At 55.1% G+C, this 20,673-nt stretch overlaps 1 protein-coding gene across 1 annotated transcript in view; it reads left to right on the plus strand.

Moving 5' to 3' along the window:
• LOC133350917 (NFX1-type zinc finger-containing protein 1-like) overlaps positions 1–12,745 on the plus strand; it is a 35,956-nt gene extending 23,211 nt beyond the window's left edge. The window contains 11 exon segments of the mRNA XM_061565758.1: positions 419–562; positions 1,854–2,013; positions 2,814–3,319; positions 3,462–3,598; positions 4,883–5,037; positions 6,051–6,196; positions 6,964–7,074; positions 8,124–8,219; positions 8,873–10,243; positions 10,245–11,123; positions 12,439–12,745. Of these exon segments, the coding sequence (XP_061421742.1) occupies positions 419–562; positions 1,854–2,013; positions 2,814–3,319; positions 3,462–3,598; positions 4,883–5,037; positions 6,051–6,196; positions 6,964–7,074; positions 8,124–8,219; positions 8,873–10,243; positions 10,245–11,123; positions 12,439–12,672 (3,939 nt within the window). The 3' untranslated portion in view covers positions 12,673–12,745.
• Positions 12,746–20,673: the final 7,928 nt, after the last annotated feature.

Consider the following 20,673-nt stretch of genomic DNA (forward strand, 5'->3'; position numbering starts at 1 on the left):
AAATAAAACCTTAAGCAATACTTACCAGCTCATTGTCAAGATTGTTAACTGCACCACCCTTTCCACGTCTCTCCCCACCGCTCCCCGATGGTGGTGGTGGTGCTAATGATAGCAGTGTGGTGATAATGCCTGGTGGTGGTGGCGGTGTGTAAACATCGCCACTGGGGAGACAAATTTGGTCAGGCGTGGTGCTGGCCAACCACCTCCTCGTGTGCTGTGCCGGCCTTCATAGTCGCTCACCAACAGCGCTTGCCCCAACAGTCTGTTAAGGCCACACGGATGATCGTTGTCTTTAGTGGTGGTGGTGGTCGCAATATCATTAGCGGCGGTGATGACGCCCGGCCTTTGACGCCGGTCACAGGGAGCGGGCCGTCGAGGGCTGCGACGGCGCTGACGCTCACCTCGCGCGCTGTTGCAGATCTCCCAGGACATGCGGCGCCTGCGGCAGCGGATCGAACAGGAGGCGGCTCACCTGCGCGCGGCGCAGCAAGGCGTGCTGCGCGAGCGCGTCCTGCAGCCCTGCATCGCCAGCGACCACCTCGCGCAGCTCATGGCGCGCCCGGTACGCTGCTCGGGTGGGGGGTGGGGGGTGATGCTTGCAGCGTCAGAGTACGGCTCAGTCTTACCTTGTTTTATATTCATAGATCGAACTCGCGGTGGCTCGAGGCGCTTTGCGTAGTTTTACAAAAAGCGGTAACGAAAGAAGAGTGATTTAGATGCGGTGTAGGGGCCGAGGAACGAGTGACCGAAACAGAGGGGGTCACGTGGGGGTCAAGGAAGGGCTCTCAGGGGAGGGGAGGGATGAGGGGATGGAAGAGCAATGAGATTGGGCAATGGAGACGAGGTGAGCTTTCATCAGAATCTTTGTTTAGATCTGCATATGAAGCTCTTTTTTTCACAGGTGTCCAGTAGAGAAGAACGAAAGGAGGTTCAGGAGGGGGGGGGGGGGGGGGAGGGACTGCTCCATGTAGCGGGGAGGTTGATCCCAGTGGAGGACTGCAAGGAGGACCGAAGACGGGATTGGGACACAGCGAGAAGGAGGGACGGAGAGAGAGAGAGAGACAGAGAGAGACGAGATTGGGGTCATACGAGAGAGCGGCGAGATGAGGTGGGGGCATCTTGAGACGCTCGGCAAAGACTCGAGAGCCACGCCAGCCCGGGGCAGGTGCCGCTCTCTCCGAGCCAGGCGGCCGGGGTGCTGCTGCTGCTCTCTGGTTTTTCCCTCCACTTTTATAATCAACGTCACGCGTGTCGGAGTGTTTGGCTCCCGCTTTACATTTCCACGTGGTGAGCCACTTCGCTGAGCTATCGTTTGTGGGGTGGCCAGGTCGCTTCTGAAAAAATGCTGGAAAGCTCGGTGGGCCTTACCTGCTAAAGTAAATAAAAATTAACCCTTTATATGCGTGGCAGCTAGAGTCCTCTCGTCCTCTGGCTTGAGATGGCTGCCACCTATGGGTCAGATGATTGCCTGCCACCATTAAGCAATTGGTAATTAAATATTTTAAAAAAATTCCTAAAAAGTGTACAATTTTGGAAAAAAAAATTTCACGAAAATAAATTGTCACGCACAACGAGTCTGTGTGCAAAATGTCAGCTCGATTGGATCACGGGAAGTGGGTTAAAAAACGACCGAAAGATTTGCACGGTCTTAAGCGCGCAAGCAAGCAAGCAAGTGAACTTAATATAAAGAATTTAAAAACAGTTTAGTTTGGTAAGATAAAAACGAGTTTAGTTTTACGGGTGACCGTCAGAGCCAGGCCGGCCCGGGAGGCGGTGGGGCAGGGGGGCCGCTCGCCGGCGGTGTCAGCGGCCGCGGCGGCGAGTGACGGCGCTTTGCGGTGTGGCCTGCGCAGCAGGAGAAGGCCGGTGGTCGGCGTGCGCCAGGGCGCCAGTCGTCGCGCATCCTCGAGTGGCTGGGCATCGGCGGCTCCGTGGCGGAGGCGGCGCTGTCCGTGGAGACGTTGCTGGAGGAAGCGGACGACGTCATCGAGGAGACCTCCACCGACCCGTCGGGTAAAACTCTTTGATTACGACCTTTTTTTTAATCTAAATCGGAGCCACTATTTCGACAGGCTGAGTTAAATATATTTTTTTATGATAGCATGCACGATTTTTTTTTAAACCACTCTCGAAGAGACGGAGGAACCACAGAAAGCAGCCACGCGGCGAGCAGGCGCAAACAACTTGCCCAAGATCTGCGGTCCTCGATATATGAAGGTGTCATCGGCCAATCCGTGTTTACACGTGTGGGAGGACACCGCAGTGTTTTTTGCTGCTCTTTATTCTCCCGGCGAGCCAGGGTATGGCACCCCGACACCCACGGGAAGGGAGTTTCACGACCTTTGAACGATCCACAAAGGGTCGCTGCCTCCGCAGTGCGAGATTACGGGTGTGCATAGCCACCACCTAAGAACTCAAATTTAATGTTTAGTTTTTTTTCGTGTCGTCAACGGTGACTGGGATAGGATCTGGGATCTCGCGAGACTGGAGGACCCAGTTTAACCACAGGTGGCTGCCCAGATTTAGAACCCACGATCTCAGTGGTACCAGCTCAGTGCTCCGATCCCCAATTCACCCGGCCACCTCTCATCCGACTACCGCGTAAGTTTCGCTCCGCGTTGCTGAGAAATCTCCGAGAGCGTGGCGCGAAACGTCGGACATCATGCCAAACAATACACAGTGAAAGCGGAAAACACATCCGAGAGCTGAACCTCTCATTCTCTTTCCTAAACATTCACACCTGAACTGCTGCTTTATTTTTTAGTTTCATGCCACCATGTGATGTTTGTTTTTTGTCTTTCCCCTCCAATCAGACGATGAAGGCGAGTGGATGGGCAGCGGTCACCTACTCGCCAGCGAAAAGCAAGGAGCGGCAGCGGCAGCGGCAACGGCAACGGCGGCGGCGGCGGCTGTGGCAGCGGCGAAGGGCGATAAACACGGCCGTGGCGGCACCAGAAGGGAGCGGCCGCCTCCCACGGAGCACAGGGAGCGGCCGCACGAGAGGGGCGACCGGCCACCCGGGAGGAGCGACGAGCGCAGGAGGGAAGCCGTCGCCACCGAAGACGGCGTCGGCGTGAGCGACGGCAGTGACGAGGGCGACCTGATCCGCGTGTCGGGCGAGGCGGAGCTCATCCAGGACTCGCGGTTGATGGAGGACGACATGGAGGCGGCCAGGGGACGCGGGATCGACGGCGAGGCCCAGTGGCTCGCTCAGCTGCAGCGGAACATCATGGCCATGTCCCTGCAGGACGACGAGCAGGGGGCGCAGGGGACGCCGGCGGAGCAGAAGCACAGGGCCCGGGACGGTGGCGGGTGGCAGGTAAGGCGCAGGTCGAACGCGCGTTTCGTGTTCGTGCCGCTACGATGTCATGCAGCCCGAATCCTGGCGTCGCTTGCCGCCGGCGTCGTTGCGTCTCTCCGCTGACGTGCACGGGGGGGGGGTCGGGGGGGTGCGTGCGCAGGTGGTGTGCAACCCCAAGCGCCAGCGGCACGCGGCGCGGAGGGAGCTGCGGAAGACGAGCTGCATGACGCAGGAGGAGGAGGCCAACGTGCACGACATCTGGGCCCTGACGCTGCCGCAGCGCTGGCAGCTCTACAGGTTCGCCCCAAGTTTGCAGTCGATACCACGTTGGGAAGTGGGTTAAAATTGAGTTACAAGATTTGAGGATACAACAACGACAACAACAACGACAACAACAACAGACAGAGTGATTTCAAAGAAAGCGTGTAAAATTGGAATCATCGAGAGTATTCTATATGAACGAAGCATTCTTCCTAGCATTTACCTTTATAAACCTTGTTCATGTGTAGTAGTGCCCCAGTAATTACCCTGTAATCGGGCAATGTGTATGGGGTAAGGGTAGGCTTGTTGCTTTTTACCTTTTACCTTACCTGCTAAAGGGTAAAAGGTAGGGTAGAGTGATTGTATTGTGGTAAGGTTAAAGGCAAGGTAAAGGTAGGCTTGTTTTTTTTTACACTTTAACTTTTACCTTACCTTGTCGAGGCCTAAGACGGACATTGTATTTCTCGGGCATAACAATAGAGAAACATGCCAACGTTGGGCCAACGTTGGCATGCAGTGAGAACCGTTGGACCGATGGCGGTCCAACGATGACAAGAACCTTCCACGTAGTCTGGGTCATTGGTGCCCTTCGCAATTTCATCGATGGGAACATGAATGCGATTACATCACAACATTGGGGTGACGCGGCCAAGCAGTGGGTGGCGTGTATTGCCGCTCGTTGCAGATATTTGCTGCCCGAGACCCCAGGAGGTCATGGGTTCGATCCCGAGCCTGGCGCCCATATAATTGGAGTTGGCGTGTTCTCCCTGTGGTCGCGTGGATTTTTCTCCGGTTTTTCCCACCACGTTTTGAATCGACGTGCGTTTAGAGTGTTTGGCTGCTACACGTTTCCACGTGATAAGCGACTTCGTCGAGCTATCATTTGATGCCAGGTCGCTTCCGAAAAAAAGTTACGTAGCTCAGTGGGCTTTACCTGGTCAAATAAAAAGTTTATTGAATTCTGAGCGTGTATTAACCTTAAAATGACACACCGTCTCCAACACATTGGACGTTAAAGATCCCGTGTCGCTTTCCGACAAAGAGGAGATCACGTGTACCGGCGTCATGGTCCAAATTTGCGTACATTTTTTAATTACTCACAAACTACTTAATCGGGAAAAGGCAAAGCAATCATTACCCGCCCCCGCCACCCGGCACGACACTTAGCAGGACCCCTCCCCCCCCCCCCCTGCTAAAAAAACAGGAGCGTCGAGACTTACCGAGGCTTTCCCAGGTTCACAGACGTCATTGATCGTCGCCAAAACTCCGTCGGCCCAAAACGCTCCGCCCCCCGCCCCCCTTTCCCACTGCGGCGAGCAGGCGCTGGGTGCAAAAGTACCAGGCGGAGATCCGCTGGCAGATCCAGACCCACGAGAGCGAGTACCAGACGGGCGCCGAGAGGCTCGCGGACGTGCGGGAGGAGGAGGAGCTCGCCATCCTGCGGCAGGCCCGCGTCATCGGCATGACCACCACCGGTACGCGCCCCCCCCCCCCCTGCACCCTGAAGCGACGACAACCCGACGTGAAGGCGCAGCGCTGCCGATTTCATCAACGGCGGATTTTTGTTCGAACGCTCGGGTAGTTGTTTTGTGCGCAAAGTCTTTTGTTCTTTCAAAGATAATGTACTGATCAATGGAGCTGGACAGGCTTTGATGAGTCTGTGTGTGCCAGTGGGATTATGTGTGGAGTGGTAGTGCAGTGGGATTATGTGTGGAGTGGTAGTGCAGTGGGATTATGTGTTGAGTCTGTGTGTGCAGTGGGATTATGTGTGGAGTGGTAGTGCAGTGGGATTATGTGTGGAGTGGTAGTGCAGTGGGATTGTGTGGAGTGGTAGTGCAGTGGGATTATGTGTGGAGTGGTAGTGCAGTGGGATTGTGTGGAGTGGTAGTGCAGTGGGATTATGTGTGGAGTGGTAGTGCAGTGGGGTTATGTGTGGAGTGGTAGTGCAGTGGGATTATGTGTGGAGTCTGTGTGTGCAGTGGGATTATGTGTGGAGTGGTAGTGCAGTGGGGTTATGTGTGGAGTGGTAGTGCAGTGGGATGATGTGTGGAGTGGTATTGCAGTGGGATTATGTGTGGAGTGGTAGTGCAGTGGGATCATGTGTGGAGTGGTAGTGCAGTGGGATTATGTGTGGAGTGGTAGTGCAGTGGGATTATGTGTGGAGTCGTAGTGCAGTGGGGTTATGTGTGGGGTGGTAGGTTCACAACGTTGTGCTACGTTCCCAGCAACGTGGGTTCGATCCCCGGTCACGGACAACAAGAGTGGCCAAGTAGTCTCCGAACCCATCCTTGGTTTCCCCTTCGTCGAACTAAAACGAATTCCCGGTGCAGTGTGTAAGCAACAGCACCGGTGAGACCGACAAGTGGTGCTGACCACAACACAACAACACCTCCTCTTCACGTGCCGATCCAGCCTTTGCTCGGCACACCTTGCTCCAGCCGCCCGTGCGTCTATACAGGCTACCTTTGCCTTTGTGCGCGACCGCCAGGCGCGGCCAAGTACCGGCACACGCTGCAGAAGATCCGGCCTCGCATCGTCATTGTGGAGGAGGCGGCCGAGGTCCTGGAGGCGCACATCGTGACCACGCTGAGCCCCGGCTGCCAGCACCTGATCCTCATCGGAGACCACCAGCAGGTAGCGGCGTATACACCCGGCCTGGCGGTCATCCTCGCGGCAGCGGCTTTTGTCTGACCGTCGAAACAAAGACGCGGTCACCGGACCGCGCTGCGCTTTAAGATGCGCTTCTGCGGCCGTCCGGAACGCGCTCGTCTTTGCCGATATTAGGAAGCCACTGGAGCTATGCACTTTTAAATCATCATCTAGATTGAAAATACTTTCTTTAGAACTGCTTTTTTGTGTTTAGTTTGTTGTCTTTCACCCGCACCTCCGATTAGCATGGTTGGCTACGTACGGTGCGAAAGAAGTTCAACGCACGTATATGCGCACAGTCACCGCAGCTTCCGTCACTATTACCATCAACAGGTCCATCACTAACACCACTGACACCACCTCCATCACCAGCACCGTCGACACACCCTCCATCACCAACAGCACCACCACCACTCCACCAGTGCCACCACCTCCGTCGACCACCAAGAAGCACCACTCTGACCATCTTCATCACCGACACCACAAACGCCACCTCCATCGCCAATACCCCCACCGACATCAACTCCATCGCCAACACGACAGCAACCAACAAGTACCGTCCACCCACTTCCTCGTTCAAGATCACCATTCCCAAATGTACAATGGTATGGCTTCTTCTAGCGCCGATCCCACGTGGCGCTCACTGCTCCGGGAACGCATCTTGAAGCGCTAAGCGAGGTCTGCCTGTGATCGCACCCTGCTAAGGTTGCTCCGTTGTCGTTGTCCGGTGGCGTGCGTTGTGACGACCGCAGCTGCGTCCGAGTGCCACGGTGTACGAGCTCGCCACGCACTTCCACCTCGAGGTGTCTCTCTTCGAACGCCTCGTGCGCAACGGCCTGCCCTTCGTCAAGCTGCAGTACCAGGTGACACATCGTCATCATCATCATCATCACAATTATCACGACACACTAATAATTAATCATTTGTGTCTGATTAAGCGCCCCTAAAACCACGGCATCTCAGGTCCATTTACGTGCGATAAAAAGTAACAGATTAAAAAAAAACGAATCTTAAGAACAGGCTCTTCCAAAACCATCATCAGCCATGATCTATCCACTGCTGGGTGAAGATCTTCCCAAGCCGTCACAGTCTCTCGCGGTCTCACGATCTGCCTGGCTGCTGCAAGTGCACCGATTGCATTGCTCCGTCTCAGCGGTGCTCATGCTCATGAGCTTGTTCTATTCCCAAGCAGGGAAGAGCAACGTAGTCACACACACAGACACGTACGTAACGAACACACGAGATGGTGAAAGATGATCTTGCATACGCATGGATTCTGTATCGCTTTACCAACTTGCACAGGTCCTCGGAGAAGCATTTAATTCGCAATCGCAACAAGATGACGTCGCGAATTGACGTCACTTGGTGACTTCATCGGCATCATCAGCCGCGTCACGCTGGGCGTGACCTACAGGGGGTTTCCTGCCTTCGGGAGGGCAGGATGTCGGGGTGGCCACCATTTTCCAAGGGGCCACGAGCAATCGACGATGTGAAAAGTTGCCGTAGACAATTCTTTACTCGATTAATCCACGAATCGTCCCAGCTCTGGTAACACCGCAAGCTGAACATCGCACCTCCCCTCCCTCTCCACACCCCCCTTACATCCCCTCCCACATCCCACACCCCCTCCCCTCCCACTTCCCATATCCCACACCCCCCTCCCCTCCCTCCCACATCCCATCCCCCCCTCCCCTCCCTCCCACATCCCCTCCCCTCCCTCCCACATCCCACACCCCCTCCCCTCCGCTCCCTCCCACATCCCACACCCCCTCCCCTCCACTCCCACATCCCCCCCTCGCCTCCCCTCCGCTCCCACACCCCCCCCTCCCCTCCCCTCCCTCCCACATCCCACACCCCCCTCCCCTCCCCTCCGCTCCCTCCCACACCCCCCCCCTCCCCTCCGCTCCCACAGCACCGCATGCGGCCGGAGATCGCGCGGCTCCTGGTGCCGCACATCTACACGGAGCTACGGGACCACCCGTCCGTGCTGGAATACGAGGACATTAAGGTGAGCTCTGTCCTTGCGATTCCTTTCTCCCTCCTCTCCCCCCCCCCCCCACCCACAGGTTTAAAACTCGTCGCATTCGAGTGACATTGGCTTAGCCATCCGATTGGCATCAAAGTGGCACTTTTGTGCCCATGCTCAATCGTAAGATCCGTGTTATAATATTGCCACGTGGGTATTAGAAAATAAATTTGGTAAATACTACAATTAAGGTGGTGGCGCTAGTGCCCGTTGATGTCGATGACGACGACGATGATGGTGGTGCAATTATGGTCATGATGATAATGATAGTGATGGTGATGCGGATGATGTATCTGTACTAGCGCATGCGCATGCGGAGAGTGGTAGTGTCATGGTCAGCACACTTCGCTACGATCCCGGCAACTTGAGTTCAAAATTCCTGGCTGTGGCCAATTTTGGTGGCAAATATCCGAAGTCAACTCGGCCTTCCATGAGTACCCGGTAAAGTGTGTAAACACCAGCATTGGGGAAACGGGAACATCTGGTCGTGACGCTTGCCATGCCACCCCTTGGTCCGTGCGCCGCTCCGGCCTTGACCGGTGCTCGCTATCAGCGCGCAGCGTCCACCGCCCCCACCGCCCCCACCGCCCCCGTCACCAAAGTGGGGAAACGCTTCGTCTCTTGCACCCGCGCAGGGCATGGGCACCAACCTGTACTTCGTGGAGCACTCCGAGCTGGAGGAGGAGGTGGCCGACTCGAGGAGCCGCCACAACCGCCACGAGGCGCGCTTCGTGGTGGCGCTGTGCCGCTACCTCATCCTGCAGGGCTACCGTCCGGCGCAGATCACCGTGCTCACCATGTACGCCGGCCAGCTGCTGGCGCTGCGCCGCATGATGCCGCGCGACCCCTTCCAGGGCGTGCGCGTGTGCGTCGTCGACAAGTACCAGGGCGAGGAGAACGACATCGTGCTGCTGTCGCTCGTGCGCAGCAACGCCGAGGGACGCCCGGGTTTCCTGCGCAACGAGAACCGCGCGTGCGTGGCGCTGTCGCGCGCCAAGCGGGGCCTCTACGTCGTGGGCAACGCCGCGATGCTGGCAGCCACCGTGCCGCTGTGGGCGCGCCTCCTGCGGGCCCTGCGCTCCGAGGGCCGCGCGGGCGAGGGCCTGCTGCTGCGCTGCCAGGCGCACCCGGACCGCGAGGTCGTGGCGGCGCGCGACACCGACTTCCGGCGCGCGCCCGAGGGCGGCTGCACGCTGCCGTGCGAGTTCCGCCTGCAGTGCGGCCACGTGTGCACGCGCGCCTGCCACCCGTACGACCCCGAGCACGTCGAGTTCCTGTGCCTCAAGCCCTGCCAGAAGGTGCTGTGCGCCCTCGGCCACCGCTGCCCCAAGGCCTGCTGGGAGAAGTGCGGCGAGTGCGAGGTGCCGCTCGAGAAGAAGATCCCGCGCTGCGGCCACGCTCAGCGCGTGCCCTGCCACGTGCCGCCGGAGGAGTTTGCGTGCCAGGTGCCCTGCCGCAAGACGCTGCGCTGCGGCCACCGCTGCCGCCGGGCGTGCGGTGTCGCCTGCGAGAGCAAGTGCAAGGAGACGGTGGAGGCCGAGCTGCCGTGCGCCCACCGCAAGGAGGTGGCGTGCCACGCCGACCCGGCCGCCGTCGCGTGCTACGCGCCGTGCCCCGCCGCGCTCGACTGCGGCCACCCGTGCCGCGGCAGCTGCTGCGAGTGCCACGAGCAGCGCTTCCACAAGGAGTGCGCCCAGCCGTGCCAGCGGGCGCTCGTGTGCGGCCACCGCTGCCGCGAGCCCTGCACGCGCGACTGCCCGCCCTGCGCGCTGCCCTGCGAGAACCGCTGCGTGCACAGCCGGTGCCGGCGCCCGTGCGGCGAGACCTGCGCGCCCTGCGTGGAGCCGTGCGAGTGGCGCTGCCCGCACCGCGCCTGCGGCCGCCTGTGCCACGAGCCGTGCGACCGGGGGCCGTGCGACCGCCCCTGCGAGCTGCCGCTGCGCTGCGGCCACCCCTGCGCGGGCCTCTGCGGCGAGCCGTGCCCCGACAAGTGCCGCGTGTGCGACGTCCGCCGAGCTCGCCGAGATCTTCTTTGGCAGCGAGGACGAGCCCTCGGCCCGCTTCGTGCAGCTCGAGGACTGCAAGCACGTGCTCGAGGCGTCCGGCCTGGACCGCTGGATGTCCCAGGACGAGGAGGGCAAGGAGGGCGACGCGACGTCCATCCGGCTCAAGGTCTGCCCCAAGTGCCGCACGCCCATCCGGCGGAACCTGCGCTACGGCAACGTCGTCAAGAAGACGCTGCGCGACATCGAGGAGGTGAAGAGGAGGATGCGCGGCGGCGACAAGTCGGCCACGCGCGGCCAGATCGTCCTCCTGCAGGACAAGTTCAGGAGGAACCACAGCATGATCCTGTACTACTACAAGGAGACCAACAAGCTGCAGGAGATGCTGGACGGCAACGACGCCTCGCCGTCGCGGCTGCACACGCTCGAGAACGTCATCGTCATGTTCCAGAAGGTGACCGAGCTGAAGCTGCAGCTGGAGACGCACAGCGTGGCCGGCGCCGAGCGGAGCCGACGGGTGGACGGGCGGCTCAAGGAGTTCCTCGGGTGGCTCGTGCAGCCGCGCAGCCGCCTGGGCGAGCAGGAGCTCCGCGACCTGCAGACGGAGCTGCTGCGGCTCACGATGCTCGCAGAGCTGTGGTGCCGCTACCAGCGCGTGGCCGCGGCCGGCGCCGGCGGCGGCGGCGGCATCGTCGTCGCGGGGACCCTGGCGGACGCCCAGGACGCGCTGCGGCTGCTGGAGGCGCGCGGGAGGTTCTCGGCCGAGCGGGAGGCGGCCGTCAAGGCGCTCATGGCCAGGGTGCGCCAGCGGCTGCCGCTGTCGGGGCTCGGCGTGTCGGAGGGCGAGCGCGTGGACATCGTCAAGGCCATGGGATTGGCTCAGGTTGGTTCGATCGGCCGTGGGCCGTCCACCGCCGGATGGCCTCCCCAAATCACCGCCGTCGCTCACGATCCTGCGATGTATTCATCCAGCTACGAGCCGCACGCAGATATATATCTTCATTACCTGCCACTCTTTATCATTGCTGACCAGTGGCCGTTGTTTGAGAATACTGCGGTGCTGGCGCCAACCTGTAATCCGGCACTGTGGAGGTGAGGGTTGGTGTCTCTCACAAAAGTTGTGAAAGTCCTTTCTCGAGGTGCAGTATACCCCAGCTTGCCAAGAGAAGGCAGCACGAAACCTGTGCACTAATCTCCCTGTTCCATCTGTACGGGATAAACTGCTGCCCCCTCGCATGCGTAATTGATTACGCCGGCTTCCTACCACACGTATGGACACTCATTGACTGGAAGAAAACATCTTAATATGTGGAGGACTGCAGAGCTTGGGTAATTGTTGACCGCCGTCCCGCTAGTCTATGGCTCCTCACACCTCTGCGCGTGCGTGTGATGCGTTGCGAGGTGAAATTTGCATGAATACCGCGACGTGAACTGTAAACCAAACGAAACATTGCGAGCGAATATTGTGGACAAACGTTTAAAAATGGGTCACGTGTGTCATGCATTCTTATGACCAATTCATCGGCATGCATCCAATCTTGTCAGATCTCAGAAGCCAAGTCAGTGTGGGGCTGGGAAGTGCTTGGATGGGCGACCACTGTGCCTAAAACAAAAGGTGTTGCAGGCTGCTGTGCAGATATGTTTGTTAGCCGGGAGCAATGCAGCAATATCCGTTGCTGTACTGTACTATACGCCAACGTCTATGCCCCCCCCCCCCCCGCCTTCACCAACCCACAGTGACCAACACGGTGAAGTGTGCTCGCCAGATGTCCCTCTAGTGGAGGGCCTCGACGAAATTCGGCTCAGGAGAGCCCTCTACAGAGTGTAACTTGGCCTACTCTTTCGCACCGATCAGACGCCTTGGCAGAGATTGGGAGCACCAACATCAACTGTTGCGTCCATTTATTCTGCCGGGCGGACGGAGGGGGGGGGAGAGATTTAGGAACTTGCACTACCGTTTCAACCGCCACACCCCGGGGGGAGATTCAAACCGAGCCGACGATCTCCGGATGGCGAGTCCCGTGTGCGAACCCGCCATTTTCACCTACGGGAACCCCAATGCACCTTAAAAAAACACACATACACACGCACGAAAAGAGCTCGCTCGGTCAGCTACCCCGCCGATCGACTAACTACCGAGCGCTCTCTCTCCACTCCCCCCCCACCCACCCCAACGACACCACCACCACCACCACCAGGGCCACTGGTTCAAGTGCTCGCGGGGCCACGTGTACGCCATCGGGGAGTGCGGCGGCGCCATGGAGCGAGCGCACTGCCCCGAGTGCGGCGACGTCATCGGCGGCGTCAACCACCTGCTGGAGCGGGGCAACGCCCTCGCCTCCGAGATGGACGGCGCCCGCCACGCCGCCTGGTCCGACACCGCCAACGACATGATGAACTACCGCGACCTGCTGCGCCTGCAGTTCCAGTGATGCACCGGCGGGAGTGGTGGCGGGGTGGGGGGGGGGGGAGAGTTGGGGGGCGGAAGGGAGGGAGAGAAGGACGAGCGGAGAGCGGAGGTCATGAGGTCATGGGGGCGAAGGGCATAGAAGAGAATTGGGGCGAAAGGATAAGTTGGCCAATGAAGAGATAGTGAAGTATACACCAGCGCCAAGGAGCCAACGCGTGCTAAGACGGGCGCGGCTTATCCGTATCGAGAGCTTTCTCCCCCCAGTGTGACGCTGCACCAAACACTCGTCTTCAGGCCAGGCGGATGCGAGGGAAGGCAGAAGTCATGGGGTTCAGGGCAATGGGCGCAGGGTGTGGGCTCGAGGGGCATAGACACTCCCGCAACGTTTGGTGCTCAGTCTTGGTTCTTAAATGTTATTATCTGTTATTTGTCATTTTTATACAATGCAAAAAAATAATCCTACACATATGAACTTAATAACAATAAAATACTTGCGAGCGACAATTTAATATGGGGAAGTCACCGATAGCCATGTTTTCATGAAATCAAACGTTATTTCCGTAGGCGGGAGGGAATTTTCATCTTTTCGTTTTTAGATGGTTTATTGGTATAGATTTATTTTTCAGGGTTGTGAGAGCACGGTTAAAGTTTATTCATCCGTATTTATTCAGGATGGCGGTGCAACCAGCAGAGATCGACTACGTAGTGGCGCGCGAATTAAGACTTTTACACTGGTGACAAACCAAAAGAAACACAACAAAATAAAATGCGAAAAGCATCAAAGGACCTTTTACATGTCAGTCACAGTGCTGGATTCACCGTTGAGCAGCGGCGACATTGGTGAGTGGTATTTTTCTCTTGGCAAGACAGACCCCCCCCCATCCCATGAGAAATAGTGCAGTCCATTCCTTTGTGTACAAGATCCACAGGTGCAGCTGCGTTGTGGAGTCTGCCAACGCTTACCGGGGGAGGGGTGACGGTGGGGAATTTCACCTCTTGCAGATCGATGACCTCATGGCCTGTACGAATCCTGGGGTGAGGTCAGGTTGACATTTGACCATATTTCTTAATGCTAACAATGTCTGCTATTTGTTTTCTTTGAACTACATTTACCCCTAATATCCTTTACAAAACAAACCAATTACTTCCAAGTCCTTTGGCTAAATAAAAGGACGTCTTATGTATGCTGTGAGCTGGATCTCATTTTACAAGCACTGATTTTCAACAGGGCCCCAAAGAAAACAAAAGTAAAAACTGGGTCTTCTCATGCACAGCTTTTTAAATTCCTTTGAAATCCTGCCAGGGATCTTTATGATAATCCCGAATGACTTTTTACAGCGCAACTTGCTTCCGGGAACACGCATTTTTTAATCCAACCGTCGCTATATCACGGCGACGGACACTTAACGCGAAACTGGAGCCGCAAACCCCCTTGCCCTACGTTGCGTCCTCACCCTCCCCGCCCTCCAACCTCCTGCCCACGACAGCAGTCCTCTTCCTCGCCCGTAAACGACTCCCCCCCCCCCCTCCAACCCGCTCTCTCCCTCCGCTTCCCACTCTCGCTGCTCACCCCGCAGTTGAAAGGGCAACCCCACATCATTCGCGCACCCAGGGCGTACCCGCCACCTGGGATACTACTGACAGGGTCTGAACACACAGGGACATCACTCGCCAGCGCACTGACACGGGCCGGTAAAACGTTTCAACGCTTCGCGGTGCACTTTCGCACGCGTTTATCCAGGGGTGGCCAAACCGCGTGGATCCCATGAAGTTCCGAGTGCAGGTCGGCCAAGTAATTGTCAACTCTTCCGACGGGAAGAAATCTGCGAAAACGAGGGCACTGGGGCCAGACGTGAATACTCACTGGGGGGGGGGGGGGCGCTTCCGCAGATTTCTAAACTCAAATGTCCACAGCGTCCGTCCGACCACCGCGGCCCCCGAATGAGGATGTTGCCGTGGCGGCTCACAGGGTCATGAATCTGGATTGAAAAGTCACATTTTTTTTTTTAGAACTGCTTCTTTGTGTTTAGTTTGTTGTCCTTCCACCGCACCTCCGATGAGCCACGGTTGGCTACGTGCAAACATACATACATGCATGTAGTTTGGCCACCCCTGTTATGGTGTTTTTTTGAGCAATATTCACTCGTTTGAAAACTATCCTGCATACTTGCCCTACGTTATCATTTTCATTATTGTTTTGATGATTGCAGGGAAAGCGAAGGGAACGATCATTAAGATAATAATGATAATGAACACATTCACATACAGTGTATGTTCCCTGTCCTCGACACTTTTACCTAAGTCTATCGACGGCTTTGTCATACAGAGGAATCCCTACCCCAGCACAATTATATTATAGGAATGCATATATATTATAAATGGAAACTCAATGGGTGCTTATTAAAATAAAGGAGAGCTAGAATATGATTATTATTCTTAATCACTGGAGGGGGGCTACTAACGATGCTCACGAAATGTTACACTGGAGTGTGCAGCATTGAACTGCAGGCTCTGAAAACGTTGGCACATTGGCAAGGGAGACACGCGAGCTGTAGAGGCAACGTGAACACACCGTTCACTCCGGATTATAAGACGCACTTCTTTTCCCCTGTATTTGAAAGAAAAAAGCTGGCGAGTGCATCTTACAAACCGGAAGTGCGTGCGTGCGTGCGTGTGACGAGGTTCGTGTAACCTTGTTGACACCGGGCACAGTTTTGGGATGCGTTGTGCTTTCCCGGAGCGTCTTACGATCCGGAGTATACGGGAAGGATGATCATTGTGAAGACGATCACGGCGGGTCAAGGCGTTTAAGAGACTGAATTGGTGGTGGATCACAAGCACAAATACAAAAAGTGTCACCATGTTCAACGACATTACCCGATAACATTAAATACACACGTCTGACTGGATGGTCACCGCAGAGGTGGAGTGATAAAATCAGCCCATGCACAGATGCTCTCGATGGCTGGCTGCATCGCAGGACCGCGAGAGATGGCGAAAGCTTTGGCACGCATCCATCGAGACGTAGATTTATCGTGGCTTACGGTGACGATAGCAAACCATTGTTTGAAGCAATGGCCCCTTCCTTCGGAACAGAAGAGCAGAAATATGAACCGAGCTATATTTTAAAATTACTTTACACTGCGGTTCCCCGAAGTTGGCTATCACAGTGTGGAATCGACACGTACGAATGTGGTGACTTTTTTGTTGTTGTACCTTATCTGGCCACGACAACCTAGTTGTGTGAAAGCACAACAACGCAGCGTTGTTTGATCCTCACCAAATAACGATCTCCAACCGACGCCGTAAAACTTGTCTTTCGGGGGTCAGCGCGAGCGTTCACCGACAATGCCGCAGCTCCACAATGCCATGTTTTATTTCTCAAGAACGATCCTGGTTGTTTTCGCTCGCTAAAATGTGCTTTTGTATTTTCAGAATTGTGGTGGGTGTTTTTTTTCCAATGCTTCGTGGGCTCAACCAACAACGCCCGATAGGATGATCTAAAAAGTATATAAGTATCTAATTATGCTCTCCGGCAAGTGTGCAACCAATTTAGGTTACACGTTACCTCTCGGCCCCGCGCTTTGCCTGTGCCCGCTGGCCACGCGTCGAACCTGCAGAAGCGCGCACCGAGGCCGGCGGCGTTGGTGCAACCCCCCAAAAAACCAACGCCGTCTGCTACCGCGCCCTAAAATCCGGCTCCCCACTTGAAACTTCGATTCATCGTAGAAACCTTCGCAGTGCGTCGCAGAGCCTCCTCGAAACTCCCAGGACAAGGACCGTCATGGCTTCTCGGCGTTTCTCAGTGTCCCTCCCGTCATCTGGAATGCCACCCCCCCCCCCCCCCCGATTTACATCCCCTAACGATCAATCGTTTTCTTCGTTCAAAAACCATCTAAAGGCGCGTGTCTTTGGCTCGACAATTAACCACCGAGTCTCCCTGGAACCGCTCCTCCGAATAGCATCTTCGGGTCCGCAACATTGCGCGCGTTATAAATTGATTCATTATTATTAAAGGACAAAAAAACCCGAGGCGTTACGAATCAGACAAGTGATGCACAAGCCACGGGAGAGAGAGAAAACAAATCGTACGTGAATTCGTGAGCACTTGAGAGCATAATTAAATATCCTGTTGGTCACAGTATGTGGGAGACGTGCGTCTCGCAAGTCAAACCGCAAGGTGTTGTCGTGAACTACTGATCCGCATGCTCTGCACAGGGCAGGGTGTACAGTGGCGTAGCTATCGAGTGTGCAGGCGCTGCAACTGCACCAGGGCCCAACGGCCAAGGAGGCCCAAGTGCAGGGTTTTGCGAAGACGGACACGAGGATGCCCCCATGCATGTTATTCCTTGCTCCAGTGCCCATGCCAACACGCTACGCCACTGGCAACGCGTGATTAATGATGGTGGTCGAGCGAGGTGAAATGTATTCGGAGAGCTTTCGTTCGGACGTGGCTTTGAACCTCCAGTCCCTTGGGACCACCGCAAGTACATTTATCCGGCCGTCGTACCAGTCGATGTCGCCCGTGGTTAAGTAGCGCCTGCCCGGCCGCTTGTTGAAAGCAAGAAGATTCGAAAGCACGATTCGAAAGCACGATTTGGCTGCTCGGAGGCGCTGGCTCGGTCACGTCGGGGTCCCATGGTACTGGAGACCGGGGAGGAGGAGGGGGAGAGGGACCTTTTTCAGAGTCTCGGTGAAATGCGTCGTCGTTTAGAACCTCCGCATGCGGGAACGTACCGAGAGCACATTCCTTCATGCCACACACACACACACCCACCCTTTGTGTTTCTCGTGGAAGTTATATTTAGAGCTATTCCTTAAAATTACGTGCCATTTTAAACAAAATTATACTTCACAAAGTAGAGAAAAAAAATATATATAGACAAATTATATGTTTGTGTAGCATTAGTCGCAAACTAAATGCCTCTGATAATTAAGCCATAGAGTTTTTTTGGTGCTTGGTAGAATTCCTTGCGTTCGTCATTTATGGCCAAAACGAGGCCTCAGCGGCAGCTCTCTGGCCGGGTTTACAGTGTCAGCGCAGGGTGGCTCACGGCTTTGCGTTCGCGACGCGAGGACGGAGCATGGCCCTACCTCTGATCCCCACGCACGCGTCCAACTCATCCCCGGAGTGGTGATGGAGGAATTAAGACTTTTAAAGTGGGGGGAGGGGGTGGGGTGTGGGGGTACAGGTTGGGGTAGGGATGGGGGAGGGATGGGGGCATGGCACAAGACTTGGTGCCTGGGCCGGTGATTCCCGAGAAAATAATTTTGAGTTTTACGTGGGCACGTCGGTGTGTGGCGGAGAGAGGGGGGGGGATCTCGTAATTAAGGCTACGATTTTGGCACGGAGGTCACGGGTGGTCACAGACGTTGTGACTACGAACAAAGTCGGAAAAGCGGTGGAAATGGGCTGCAGGAACATTGGATTAGGCGCTTCCTTAATTTCCTTTCAACAATGCCGTACGACGACGAGGGTGCTGCAGCCAGCTGCAGTAGCTGGGGGCAAAGCCTCGACCTCTACTCCCGTCACATTTCCACGAATCGTTGTTTTTCCTGCACCACGGCCGGGAATTCCACTAAATATTACGGTGCCAAAATTGTAGCCTTACTCATAATTGAGCAGCTACAGCCCCTGTGAACACAGTCCCATCACCAGCATTCATCTTGGGTGCATGCGTGCGTGCATGCGTGAGTTTTGATTTAAGTGGATAATTAAATATGGGGGGGGGGGGGGGGGGTCGGGCAATTTGAGATAACATCTGGATGGCTTTGGCATTTTGAACCAACCATCAAGTTATTTGTGTCTGGGGTCCTTTAAAGACCACTGCGACAGAGGGCGTGGCGCAGGAGATTTCAATTAAAACATATCCACGTTTCAGGAACTGTTACTCTTATCTGGTTTATAGTTCATGCTGTAATGCGCATACCACAGCTCAGGCTGGATTGACAAAAATTGTCGCCAACAGCAGCAGAAACAGCAGAATCAACTCTGCCTGCAAAGCGGCTGCATGAGAGCCGATGATTGTTCCGACCGAAATCCAAAAATGCTCTGAACAATGAGCGGAGGAGGCCCCAGGGTCACGATACGCCCTTACCAGGCCCCCTAATTCCTCACCGAATATTTTCCAGACTCCTTGGTAAACCTGGAGTCGGTGGCACATGGCGAGAAGAAGCCACAGCCGCCATCGTGAGAGACGCACTCGTTGTTGTGTGCCCGGTTTGGAAATTTTATCCGGGTCACCAACCCAGAAAGACGTAGCAGGAATTCAGCTTTGGCCATTGAATTGCCATTCCTCGTTACCCTCTCCATGGTATTGTATTTCCACGTTTTCCCAATTTCACCCGATCAAAACAAAATTAAGTGCTTGCACACTGCACGCACCTGATGATTGTTAAAATATATGGCACGTTGCTGGATAGAGCGCCAATTCAAATTCGGGAAGGTCTCTGCGCAACGCGGGACGTGATTTTAAAAGATCGGGCGCAATCAGCGCATTGCGACTTATTTTGTGGGTGCACGGAGAGAAGCTTGGTCAACATGGAAAGGCGGAAAGTGCCGGGTTGCAAGGGCTGCCGGTTTGGGAGAACTTGCGACAGCGCTGCAAATATCGCGTTGACAAATGTGATGGATGACCCATGCGTAAAAAAAAAACCCAGTGGGTCGTTGAGTGTGCATGATTTAAAAAAAAACAGCTCAAATAAAGCACAAGCAAAAACCAAAGCCAATTGAGAACTGGGTTCAACCCAGGGGCTTGGCCAGGTGTGTGCGGGGGACTGACTGCCAGGTGAAGAGCACCTGGGCATGTGAGGGGAGGCGGAGGGCGTTTCACCACCCACGCTCCAGAGTGCATTTCCACGCGAGTGGAAATTGCAGTACGACTGAGAGATACGCAGATATCCACCATTGCGAATTAATTCACGTTCAGCCCGTGTATTTGGTGTATTTGTGGTAGGAGAATGTCATCTTGGGTTTAGGCTTCAAGCTGTGCTTGCTCGCTTGATGCATGATTTCATTCAGAATATGAACAGTACAAGAGAGCACATACATAACAGTATATAGGAAATATATATGAAGGGTGGGTAAGAATTTAGCAGGTTGATTAAATGTGACTGGGTGTGTTGTTTTTGTTATCCCACAGTGATTGGTAGGAAACAAGATCGCAAGGTTTTGGCTGACTGGCCTTTTTAAGCAAAGCTATCCTAACTCAACAAAAAAAAATCCTGTTATTGCCGTCATCCATTGCGTACGTTCACTAAAGTGGCAACTCTAGACGTAACAAGTATATGCACTCACCAACTAATATTCACCATCCCTCGTGCAGCATTGTAGCTATAACCTGGTCTCGCTTGCAAACTAAGATTGTGTCTGTGACGGTCTCAGCATTTGGCTTTAGAGGAGTCAATGGACTGGCATTCCGAAGTCTAAACCACACATAAAACTCACTGCGTGGATATTATATATATCAGCATACTGTTACTATATACTGGAATATGTCTCCTATAGTCCACATCATGAGATTCACTCTCCCTGCTTATATCTAGTCAAATGTCAACATTGCACAAAAACCTAAAGAAATCTGTGGTGTTCTCACCTAACTCATATGAACGTCTTTGGTAGGTCCAAGGGTTAAGAAGGAAGATGTGGTGGTGATAGCAGTGTCGGTGGTGGTGATGATGACGGTGTAGTTGGTAGTGGTGGTGGTGGTTGTGTTTGAGGTTTCCCGTCACATTGTGCGACGTCTCCCCGTCACGTTTTTTTTTGCGTTCCTCCTACGCAGTCTTGTTATGAAATGTAGGCACGAGCGTTTGTTAAATCGACATCCCATAATAACCTCTTCGAGTGCGGTAAAACGTGTGCCGTTCAGTTTGCTCATGATGCTTGTATGCTAGTGAATGTGTAGCCTAACTGTGGATGAATTATTACAGGAATATTAATGTGTCAATTGAGCTCCTGGTTTTTAGACCCTAAACCTATCCCCTGTATGAACACCCTGCAGTGTCTTTCCGTGTGGCTGATTAA

This window comes from Lethenteron reissneri, chromosome 35 (assembly GCF_015708825.2).
Source record: "Lethenteron reissneri isolate LAM-NWPU_2019-01 chromosome 35, ASM1570882v1, whole genome shotgun sequence".
NCBI classification, from domain to species: Eukaryota; Metazoa; Chordata; class Hyperoartia; order Petromyzontiformes; family Petromyzontidae; genus Lethenteron; species Lethenteron reissneri.